Genomic DNA, 12,641 nt, shown 5'->3' on the forward strand with positions numbered 1-12,641 from the left:
GTTGTTATGCAGCATGTAAAGCCTACTGTCTGTATAGAAGGTCAAAACAGAGGACCGGCCAACTTAAAGAGGCGTGGGATGCCTTTTCTTTACATAATCGTCCCTGCGCCTGATTGGATGAGATGAACAGCAATTAAAAAATGTGAGGTTGAGGGTTTTAGATCTTCGTTATTACATATATCAAGCCGGCAATATGAAATGTTATTAAGGAGGCGCAGTCAGGACTGCATCCCACACGTCCTCTGTCAAGGGGACTTCATTGTATTTTTTTGTCCCACTTTACTTTGACCGTACCCTGTATCATGTTAAGCGAATGCTAGACATTGTAGTGACATTACGGAAGCACAGCAATGGACATTGGGCGAGATGTTATGATGGATAGCTATACACAGTATTTACAGCAGGTTAGAAAGACTAAAACTGGCTTAACAGACTTCCTCTGACAAGAAACCTTTCACTTAGAGGGCAGAAGGACACGGAGGAACATCACAAATACGATAAGTGATACAAAAGTTTTGTCATTTCTGACCAACACCCCTAAAAATACCCATTTGCTGCTTGGAATTCTGTGACTGAAATGTTTAAAAGTTAGGGTGCGTCCTTTATCAAAAATGTATGTATTCAAAATGATTTTTTTCCCCTTCAATAATGAAATCTGTATGACAGTGATCAGTGAGAACCTTTGAGAAACAGTGCCCATCCCACATAGAAAAGCAAACCTGGAAAAAGTGAGCTGATTGTGAGAAGAAAACTGATTTCTCTGTGCCATTCTCAAGCAGCAAATGGTGTCGTAGCCCTGTTGGCTAAGGCCTTTAAAAAAGAGACAAAGAGTGGGTTATGCTAAACAGGTGGCACTGTGAGTGAAGGTGGAAAGCAGCAGAGGTATAAAACTTCTGTGTATCTGATCCCAAAGAAAAAAATAATAAAACTGGAGGGGAGGGTGGCAGCAGGAGCCAGGAGTCTACATTGATTCACCAAGAGAATCATCATCATCCAGAGATAGGGGCAGGTAGAGATCCTGCGGAGATCCAGAGGAGCACAATTACTTTTGTAAACTCAAACTAAAGAGCAAAAAAATAAATAAATAAAACACAAAAAAAGACAACAGGCAACAAGATGAAAGGTCAGGAGAGGAGGAGAGGTTAGGGTACCTTCTGCTTGTTGTTGAGGCCTGGACTGGTAGGGGTGGAGGTGGGGGAATGCTTGGAAATCGGGGTGGACAGCTGGCTGCTGGAGCCCGTCCCGTTGGCTGGGAGAGCCAACGCAGAAGTAAAGAGAGTGGGGAGGAAGACAAAGAGGGATGAGGGAGGAGGAGAGGGGAAAGAAGTAGAAGAGGTAAACATAGAGTGGATTAGAAAGTTTGCAAGAGAAGCAAAAAGGAGAGCAAGTCCTGAACTGTGGCCTCATTTGGCCGTGATGTACAGGGACCCTGCTGGTCCAGGTTTTAGGAGGCTGACAAGTTCTGTTTGTTAGGTGACGTTTTATTCACTCGCTCTGCGTCTCCGCGACGTTGCTAGGATTCTGTGTGTGAACACTGTTTATATCTAAGAGCAGTGTGATGTGATGTAGCCGTGAGTGTTAAGTGGCTTGAAAGACTTTTTGTCTATAAGAGATGAAAAGAGCGTGAGCCAGATGGCCGGTCTAAGTTTAAGCCAGCGACTGTTGGAAACACAAGGTGGATAAAGCTTCATTGTAAAGCCGCTGGCTTCGTTTAAACACTCGGGCAGATCGACAGAAACCCCACAGCCAAACAGAGAAATCACAAGTCCCATTATCCTGGGCTCTTTAAATAAAATAACTGCACTCTCTGCTCAGTCTGTGTGGGAGAGCTGCTCGTGTTTAGATGTACTGATTTTTGACACACTCAGCTGTGAAAAAGGCCAAAGACATCAAACGAACACAGAAAGTTGCCCGCACTGCCACGGTTTGGGTCTCAGATTTCTACATCTGGAATATTTATTCGGCTTCTGCAGAAAACCCCTCGCATTGTGTGGTTGTTTTGATTGCACATTACTGCATGTCATTGTGTACTTTAACGCCGGCACAATGGCAAACGCACACTAATACAAACTGCTATTCAGTATGTCATGGTATGTGTGTTAAAAGAAGCAGGAAAAAAAAAGCAGAGATGTTGGTGGTAGAATAAACTAATCCTCCATTTCAAATGAATAAAAAGAGCAGTACTGGGATTTCTAAATACTGTAATACCTCAATACTGCCCAAGTCTGCTGTAAAAGAGCCGTATTAGGACACGAATTCTGTAAAGTGCGAGTCTTGCTATGATCACGCCGTTTTAAAGTGTACAGATTCCCTAGCAAATCCCTGAGACTGTTCAATTTTTCATAACATTAAAACATCCGTTTCTATTAAGGATTCAAAGCATAACTCAAAACATTACTGTTGTTGGGTGGAAACATCCGTTTTATATGGTTGTTTTAGTTTAAAGGCTTTTTCATTTGAATATATTAAGGTGTTAAGACTTGTTATGCCATAGCAAACGGCATAAACGACAATCATTCCAAAGCATAGAAAATCTAATTTCATTAAACTCATCAGTACTATTGATTAACTGACATAAATATGCACTTCCTTTCATGCCTCACGGGAATTACAAATGTGCTTAATGGGTAAATAGTTTACTGCCTCCACACGATGCTGGCCCACCACCTGCTGTGTTGGAGTCCAGACATTTACCATTGGTGATCAATAAATATCCATGACAGCCAAATGACTGAGGAAACCTGTAGAGAGCAGGAGACCTGACCTATTATGTAATGCAGCAACAGTACATGAAGAAGAAGAAAAAAAAAAAGAAGGGGCAAGCGCTCCATATTCCTCAAGTCGTTCTTTTGTTTGCTTGTTTTAAATCATGCCGACAATTTTAATAAAAACTATTCAGCCGCTGAATGGTAAAGCTATGTAAACTCGGATGGTACGATTTTCCTCACATGAAATATTTAAGCGTGAACCAGCTGTAGAGCCTCCATGCTCTCTCGCCTCCTGGATGTTATTATTAAATGTTAAAGTGCTTGATCGTCAAACAAACAGCTCAAAGCTGTTTAAATTGGCTTTGTTTACTTTTCATGTTTTATTCATGCTTTTAAAGAAACTACAGCAGAAAGATTATACTGAAGCTCAGAAGACCCACAACAAAGAAAAGCCCCCAGTTTATGCTGAGATTGAGTTTTTAACCATTTACTGCCTTTTAATCAAAATTACACAGAATAAAATTCAGGTAATATTTAAAGAAAAAAAAAAAGGTGTGATTAATGATGTCATGGCATATTTTTCCTTTCAGATTAAGTCAAAGGTCCACATCAGTTACGTGAATCTGCTACAGTATCATCTTGTAGTTTCATTCACTTAAACAGAAAAGACCCTGTTTTAGATTTTACACCAGCTTTGATTTCTAAGGTGTGGTCGGCTGCTTTTAAAAAAGGGAAGGGCTAGAGTGTAGGTGAGATGTATCGGGCTCACTCGATTCAGCAGGAGACTTGCAGCGCTTGATTGGACCAGGACTCTTGGCTGAACCTCGCTGAGCTTTGGGTCCCTTCATCACTCTGCATTCTGTAAAGAGAGAGAAAATAAAAAGCACAAAGAAAGTAGTGAATAACATTTTTTCCCCTCCCAACAGAATAATTGAGCTGCTCATACTCCCCAGTAGAAGGTTTTTCAAAATGTCTGAAATGAACCCACATGAACCCACCGTTCATGCCTCGAGTTCAACTCGTTCATTTCTGTTACGTCCTTTTTTTCCTCCAGCAGCTTTTTCCTTTGTTGCCAACCTCACATTTTAAAAAGTGCGTGTAATCAATTATGATACATTTCTTCCCCCCAACAACAATTTGGTGTTACAATAAACACAACATGCATGTAGGAATGTGCAGTCCATTCTGGGTCACTGTATTAATCAGGGTAGACAGACTCCAGACACTGCTACTCCTCCCGCTGCATCTTCCCCTCTGTTTGTACCGTCAGGCTCTCTTCCCTCCCTTCCTCCTCTCTTCCACTTTTGATGCTAATTATACTATCTGTCCTCCCTTCGTCTCCTGAGATCTCGCCACGTCTGTCTTGTCTCCTTCTCTCTCTCAACCTTCACACACCGTTGGGTACAGGCGCACATTCACGTGCTATTGTTTCCAAGGTGTGCCACCACGCATCTGACAGTGCCTCAGACTAGCAGCTTGTCAAATCTTCTCAGTGGTCTCAAAGCAGAATAGAGTCTGTTAGAGTCCCTTTTGGCTTTTGTTAATGTTGCAACTGCATAAACAGACCTGCAGGTACTCATGCACTCCTTTCAGTCAGCATATTTATCATAAGGAGTGTGAAAAAAATAAATAAAAATACTCGGGCGATATTAATCCATTTTGGTAGCAGTAATCATGTGATTGAATATATTTTTCCCCATGTAGATCTTTCAAAGGTCATCTCCAGCCCAGAAAATGTTAAAGAAATATTTCATAGCATATTTGTCGTGTGTCTTTCTTGCCCGTACAGATTCTTAAATTTGAAAAAATGTCTGCTTGATCTCTATAATTTGTTATAGATACAGCCATCCATACCGTGATGAATCACAGAGAAGCCAGTCTCATCAACTCCACTGAAGCCAACTCAGAAATGCCTGCTTGAGCCACTCAGCCATTTTATTTAGCATTGGCCCTAAGATTATTATAGGCTGAATGAAATGATTTAGCTCGAGTTCAGTGGGGGGAGTACACAGTTAGAAAAAGAACGCAGATCATTATAAACTAACCGGCATCTCCATCCTGCCGAGAATCTTACAAGAAACGAAAAGAAGAGACGAAGGTAACATAATGATGGTTATGAACCCTGCATCAGCACTGCGTTAACATAAAAAGGCAGACTGAATGTTTCGAGGAGAGCACATTAGGTGGAAGTAGGTTGTTAAAAATAGGGATTTCAAGTCTGCGGGGAGAAACTCAGAGGGTTGGCTTTATATTCTCTCTCCTTGACTTCTCAGCAGTATCACCACCAACAGATCAGCTGGCCTAAACCTGTCACAGGACAGATTAATGGCTCTTCTTTTTCCTGCCTTTTCCCCATCCCTGCTGCCGGGTGCAGATAAGACTTCTCTCAGCCTCCTTTTTAGCCTCCCTCACACGTATACAATTCCATCCACAGAGCATTGTACATGAATAAAACCTGATGAAAAGGATACATTTCTTCATCTCTGTAGACACACACACACACACCCAAACAGAGTACACTTTTTGGATGCTCATGTGCAGCGTTAATTCCATCTTGCACAACTTGCACAAGAACTCTAGAAATTGGTCATAAAATTGTGCAAATGAAGCCGTGCAGAGGATTCTTGGACAAATACGTTAACGTCATTTGCAGTTACACGTCATCTCTCTATACAGCTGATATTACTGCATGATAGCTCAGTCTCAATGTATTTTTTAAATTTATATAGCACCAAATCATAACAGCAGTCGCTTCAAGGTGCTTTATCATGTAAACTAAATATTATAAAGTAACCCTACAATACTAGAGTGAAAACCCCAACAATCCAATGATCCCATTTGAGCAAGCATTTAGTAACAGTGGGAAGGAAAAACTCCTTTTAACAGGAAGAAATCTCCACCAGAACCAGGCTCAGGGAGGGGCAGCCATCGGCCATGACTGGTCAGGGCTGAGGGGAGGAAGACAGGATATAAAAACACTGATCCAGCCCAAACTATAAGCCTTTATCAAAAGGAAGCCTAATCTTAAGAACAGAGAGCGTGTCTTGTCTCTTGAATCCAAAGTGGGAGCTGGTTCCACAGAAGAGGGGGCCTTAAATGGGAGGCAGAGCCTTCAGCCTTAACTTTTAGACACCAGAGAAACCACAAGTAAGCTTTCAGTCTGAGAGCAAAGTTCTTCAGTGGGATGATATGGTTCTATGAGGGCTTTAAGATAAGATGGGGGCTGATTACATGTCAGGAGCAGGATTTTAAACTTGAGTCTGGATAACTGATCACTACTGTGGCTTTAAAATAAAAAAAATGGAGATCATAAACTGTTCAACCCCTCCTCCGACAAGCTGCATTACAGTGTGTGGCTACTCGCTTAAGTTGATTCCATAATGGGATGCAAAACAGACCAATTCAATCATGCTTACTAACCATTCTCATCCAAAGAGAAGTCGTCCTGTGCGTAGCGGAATTTCTCTGGTCCGCATGCAATGAAGACGTCATCATCGCCAAAGAAATCTTGGAGGCAGGTGACCTATTAAGACACAATACAGTAAATTTGAGAAACTGGAATATAAAATATAAAAGTAGAGTCTACTGGCTCTACCGTTTTACTACAAACATAAGAGGCTGTGGACTCAAATATCCCAAATTAATTCCACAACGCCAAACCCGATATTGGAAAGCATGCAGGAACTGTAAAATAAAGAAGGCATTAAAAACCGCACTTTGGGACCAAGTCCCAGATTCCAAGATATAGTCAAAGTGTGCTGCTAATCCATGGGCTTTGGCTTTAATAACATTCCTTATGTGTATATGGTTAGGCCTTTGAAGAAAGCCTAGATAGTCCTTGTCATAGATTGTAGAAAATGAGACTACCAGGATTCCAAGGCAGAAAAATAAAGCCAAAACCCTACATTGACCAGATGTCGATAGTTGTGGTTCCAAGTCATCAGGTACTATAGAAAGAGTACCCTCATGTATCTTTTATACCGTCCATGGTCGTGGCTGATTCGTGCCAGCCTGTCTAAAGAGTTTAAGTTGCTTTGATGTGGCCACAGACCAACTAATTTGTCCTGTCAGCCATCAGCCTTTTAAATAACTCAATGTGCTTTTAATGATGTTTATCTTATATCGTGCTTTGCTATATTGTTGCGCAATTACCATTGATGGTTGACCACATACAGGAACTTCCTGGAAAGGTGACGTAGAAAAAAAAAAAAAAAAAAAAAAAAAAAGCTGTCAAGTGGGTGATACTGTCCTCTAGGAAAACACTGATTCGAACGCACAGACAATAGAAAATACTTTACTGAACACACTCAGGCACAACAGTGCTTTGAGCTAAACTAAGAGCAGCTAGCATGCTAACCTAGTTAATTAGCAATAAAGGTACAGCAGAATGAGAAAGCACGGAGGCTCAGGCATTTAGCCCCTTTCATTGCACCAATGTGTTCAACTGAATATTGATCCACTGCCCATACATAAAATATAAAGACATTCTCAATTGTACTCCTGTTCCCTCCATTTATCCTGGAGTTAATAGGAGTACATGCCGTAATGGCAATCCATCCAACATATTTATTAAAAAATAAATAAATAAAATAAAAATAAAAACCACAACAACCCACACACAAATCTGTACCCGATTCTAGTGACAAGGAAAGTTTCAGGGACCACCAAGTCCTTCATATTTTTCTTCTCCAAGGAGCAGAAATATCTGCACAAATCCGGCAGTTGGAGGTGTTTTAATCTGAATAAAAGACTGACGGATCTAGGTTAACGTTTAAAAGGCCAACTGAAAATCTGAATCTTACTATAGAAGCTACGATTATGAGTTACACACACACACACACACACACACACACACACACACACGTTTACGTGAATGAAATCACTAAATAAAAAACTTCCGATCTTCAGGTTGTAGCAGACCTGTGTGTTTTGCTCGTCTTGTTTACATACCTTTAGATTCATGTAACAAAACATTATCACAAAAGGCACAAAAACCCCAGACAGATGATAATGTTACACCTTTACTGTAATGTTTAAATGATTCGACTTCCTTCCCCGGGGTCTTTTCACTCTAAAGCAGCTGTTGACACAATATGGCTTACTGAGTGGACAGATGTCTTTGTGCCACACCTTCTCCCCCGTTCTCCATTATATGGACTCTGTTACCAGCTCAGACACGCCTATTAAAGCCATTCAAGCTAAACACTGCTCTTCTTTCTTGTGCTGATGAGATCTGTTACAAAGCATATCAGTCAAATTTCCACTCTGCCTTTCAACACCTGTTGAAATCTCTTCCTTCTCGTTAGAATTATAGGATCAAAGCACTACTACAAGTGAACTACAGATAACTTGCCCTTTATTTAAAGATGGAATTTGCTTTTTTTATTTTATTTAAAAGCACGTCAGTTTTCACCAACGCAAGACTGTTTAGAGATCCACATGCTGAAAAACAGCCCCATGTTGGGGCCCATGCCAGGGTCAAGATGCATCATGGGTTGCCACTGTGATACACATTCAAACTATGAGCTCTGGATAATTTGGGATCTCACCACCCCAGCAGCTGCAATGTTGGTTCTCCGTCCTGCTAGACAAGCTAAAAGTGTGTGGTGGTGACTTGCTGGCGTGGCATCCAACAGCTGTACCCTCCTCTGTGCCCCACAATATCCCCCCCCCATCGCGGGCCTTTCAGAGCCCTGCCGAGGTACAGAGATGGTGCTTCGACTCCAGGGATCAAAACCTAATTGGTTTTTCAGCTGGGGCTAATTTACAGGCTACACACTTGGGTTCTCTTTAGTGTTCGTTATCAGGAAATTGGATACATACATACTACTTTCATTAGGTTAAACTGTTGTATGGCAAGAAGGGCACCTGACAGTTAATCATAATATGGAAGCATTAGTAGGTGTTCTTTCTACCCTTAAGGCGAGTGGGTGGAGGAAAGGAGATGAAAATGGGCCGAAACAGCGTGGGTGGGTAGACGCTACTGCATGTTTTTAATAGCTTTAGGAACAGAGATGATTAAAGGGATAATGTTTTAATCCTATAGACTGCTACTTTATTCTTTAACAGATCGCTACTTAAATTTAAGATTCTGGCTGCCTGGCACGCAAGACCACTTTAACTTCCAACAACATGTCTAATCTCTGATGGGAGAATTCAGTATGAATGCTTCAAAACAAAAGATACTGAATGGGATTAAACATTGAAATGTCTGAACAATTGTACCGCTGCAAAGAAATTTAACTCATACTGGCATCCAAAGCTAAACTCCTCACCCGTTCTCTTATCAGAGGCTGAAAGGAAATTAGCCTTACGTTCAAGCTTCCATAGTAAAAAGCAAAAACACCCAAAAACCCACCAAATTTCCTATCTGATCAAGAGCTTTGGACTTTTAAATGTTTTCAAAGTCCTAAATCCACATTGTATGATTACAGTGTCAAACTCTGCCCAAACCTCCATCTTGCGTCAAAGTCAGCAAGCCTGTTGTGTATTAATAGTGACTAACACGCCATAAAATTGGCCTGATAAGTTTGTACAGTTGGCAGAAATTTGTGAGGAAAAAACAAACAAACAAAAACACAAACAAAAAACTGCTCTGCATGTGATTAGATCAAATGTAAAATGTCAGAGTCCATTTAGAAACATGGCATGAATGAGGAAGGCACATGCCGGCTTGGGAGCGCTTAGGTTAGGAAGCATCCTCCCTCGATCTGAAAAGGTCAACCTCACCCATCTGACAAAGGGGTCCGTGAGGAGGACAATGAGCCGACCTGATGCCATTTTACTTAAATGGATCAAAAGTGCTGTCATACTGCATTTATACATATTACGCTTGTACTGCACATGTCAGGGTGAGTGTACCCATCTCTGCATTTACTGGGATGATGTGGGCGTATTTTTTCTGAAAAACTGGCTCTTTACAGACTCCAGGTGCCCTCCACCCTCTGTCCCACCAAGCCCATCCCTAATCTCTGCCTCACCAGCTGTCAGGTCCACATGACCCCCAGGAAAAAGGGAAGAAAAACCCCCCCCCCAAAAAAAAAAAACCCCACCAGCAAGCATGTAGGGAACCTCCAATAACAGCAACTGAATTATTCAGAGTTTCTTTAACCCAACTTGGCAAGGGCAAACGCCCTTTAACTGGATGATGGTCTTCAGTTCCCCAATGCCAATTAAGAAGTGGGTGGAACCACAGTACTTAATTTCTGCAAAACAGAAACCTCCTGGGGTGAACAGTAGCTTTACCTCTCAGAGGTAATTTGAGAAATTTGGCTCCATATGTGCAGCACAATACGATCTCTATGAAACTATTTGGAAAAAGCACTGTAGGATAACAGTTTTAGCCATTGTCATAAAACACGACTGATATTAATAACATAGCAAAATAAGTGCTGTACTTGCACAGGATCAGAGCCACCCTTTACCACAACTGGAGGTAATCTGTACCCTCAGCTTTCCAGCATATGGCATGCTACACATTCTTGTTTCAGGTGCAACTAAAATGCCTTTGTGCAAAGCAGCAGGGAGCATTTTCAAACAAAGCTATGCATCCTTTGTCTTCCCCCCCCCCCTTTTCTTTTAAGGACAGCTGGTTAATATTGACTTCAGCTCGGCCATTCAGCTGCAGTCTGAGCAGAAATGATTCACAAAGACTTGCATCCATCCATTTGTAAAAATAATCACAATAATTCCTGTCAGTGCAAAAGTAAAGCTACTCAGTGCTGCATTCCAACAATTTCACTAACCACAACTTACCTTATGAACAGTAATGACTGAACATAAGCTTTAATGAGTCAACAGAAGGTTAAACACTGGAATAGAGTAGTGCGTAACTGATTACACACATCTGATGTGCTCTGCAAAGTGTTCTCATATCAGCCTAAGGAAAAAAATAAAAATAAAAAAAATAAAAAAAAGACCTTGCTTTTTTCAGCCTATGGGTAAAAACGCCCACAGTCTCTTCACTGAGCACACAGACCTGATCAATATCAGTACCTCTGCACTGAGTGGAATATTCCTCCAAAATACACACTCTAGTTTGTTCATTTCAGACAAGTATAAAAAAAGCAGCACGTCAGATTATCTTTTAGGACAGCAGCAGCTCAGGTACTGATAGAATTTCAGGACAAATTTAGTAAATTGAAAAAAAAAAAAAGAAAAGAAAAAAAGAAGGGGGGTGCATTTGGACATCAGTAATTGCTTTACAGGAAACTGCTACCAGTTGCCTTTCTGACCCATCTATGACCTTCATGCACCAGCGTACTGCTTGTGCGTTATCGTAGGTGCTCTCGATGCATTTGGAGCACAGATGAGCCAGTTAGGCACAGATATCTGCACAGTCATGGGGACCAGCTGGTGCCTGATGCCGTTTTAACCCCACCCCTCTCGACCCCACGGAAGCAGGCTTTCCATTTAGCTGACTGATGTGGCCTTAACATTATTAAACAGTGCTTCCTCCTCTTCTCCCCCAGGTCATGCTCACTTGTTGATGTGGTGCTCATTGCATGAAAGTGGGGCTGTTAGAAGCTTGTACATGTATGCTTATTCCCTCTATGCCTGCTTGCAGTGCCTCATCACGAGGGACCACGCCCCTCCGTCACCCTGCCTGTCTGCTTGACTCAGTTTGGCTGCATTTGCGTGCATGTGTCCACACGTGCACGCAAATGCAGTGAGCTGTTGACGGATGAGGACTAGAGGGCAGGGCAGGTAAGACCCAGCGTAAAGAGCACACTCAGCGCATTACAACCATTGTCACAAACTGAATCCATCACGGTGGAGCTTATTGCCATGACAACTGCTTCTGCAGTATGGCAAAAGCAGACACTGCTAGAGCACTGATAACCAGGGAAAAGCAGGCTTTTCTTGCCCGTTAGCAGATGTATTTTAGTCGTTAAGAAGCTTTGAACCCGAGCATACATCCGTCTATTAATTCAGTGAATAATTTGTTACCATAGTTATTAACCGCTAAAGTGAACTGGAATCTTTTGTTCTCTGACAATAACAGCGCGACCTTGTGCCTGAAGCATCCATTCCCCCCCTCTGTGATTGTTTAACAAATTCATTTTAAATGTTAAAACAAAAAAAAAAAAAAAACAAAAACATGAAATTACTGTAAATGCAAAAAGAAAAGCTGATTTTCTGCCTGTGACTGATTCAGTCATAAATGCAATGCAGCCTCAGAAAAGAGGATTATTTTTAAATTGAATACTTTCTCAGTCACATCATACTTTCTCTTAATCTCAAGCAAACCTTAAAAACTAAAGATCCCAACCCGAGTCTTAATATTAAACACTCAAATCTGTTCAAGCTCTCTGCTCTGCTCCAGACTTGTGATAATGCACCAGGACAAAACGACACAGCAGCACAATGCATCATCAAGACGTTTCACAAATGATATTTGATTATGGCGTCTGTTAGACGATAACCTTTTCTTAAGTGCAATTCAAATGAGCAAGCAGTGAATCTTAAATGCAAATCAGAGCCAGTCTCCTCTGCAGACACCTCTATCAAAGAGGAAAGAATACAAAATGGCTGCCAGCAATTAGATAGACGCTCTCCAACCTGATGTAGAAGCAGTGAGGGCAAATGAAGTAATGCACTTTTTCCCCCCCCCTCCATAGACTCAGGGAATAATTAGCCCCCCCATCAGTGCAAATAAAATGATCCTAATTTGCTGTAAGAATGGTAATCCTGAAGCCACTGGCCCCACCCTTCCTGATTGGGCTGCAAAGCAGCAGCATTTGAGGGAAAAATGGGAGTGATTTTGTTCACAGCACTTGCAAAGAGGGGCGAGCGGGCTGTCTGCAGAGTCCATTAAGGAAAAGAGGAACGTCAAAGCATGAAAAGCAGCCATTTTAAAAATGCCAGGAAGACAACCTGCAACGCCTTCTCAAATTTTGGGCACCAGCAGAGCTGATAAAAAACACACATACA

The 12,641-nt window shown here is 41.6% G+C and overlaps 1 protein-coding gene across 1 annotated transcript in view; it reads right to left on the minus strand.

Annotated features, from left to right (window-relative positions):
• Positions 1 to 6: 6 nt before the first annotated feature.
• The window catches only part of LOC102206582 (neuronal migration protein doublecortin), a 22,349-nt gene continuing 9,714 nt past the window's right edge, over positions 7 to 12,641 (minus strand). The window contains exons 4-7 of the mRNA XM_005735464.1: positions 6,129 to 6,231; positions 3,478 to 3,567; positions 1,152 to 1,249; positions 7 to 1,018 (exon numbers count right to left, since the gene is read on the minus strand). Coding sequence (XP_005735521.1) covers positions 962 to 1,018; positions 1,152 to 1,249; positions 3,478 to 3,567; positions 6,129 to 6,231 — 348 coding nt within the window. The 3' untranslated portion in view covers positions 7 to 961. The remainder of the gene's footprint in view (positions 1,019 to 1,151; positions 1,250 to 3,477; positions 3,568 to 6,128; positions 6,232 to 12,641) is intronic.

The sequence above is a fragment of the Pundamilia nyererei genome, unplaced genomic scaffold, assembly GCF_000239375.1.
Source record: "Pundamilia nyererei isolate P.nyererei 1_Seehausen unplaced genomic scaffold, PunNye1.0 scaffold00064, whole genome shotgun sequence".
Classification (NCBI taxonomy): Eukaryota; Metazoa; Chordata; class Actinopteri; order Cichliformes; family Cichlidae; genus Pundamilia; species Pundamilia nyererei.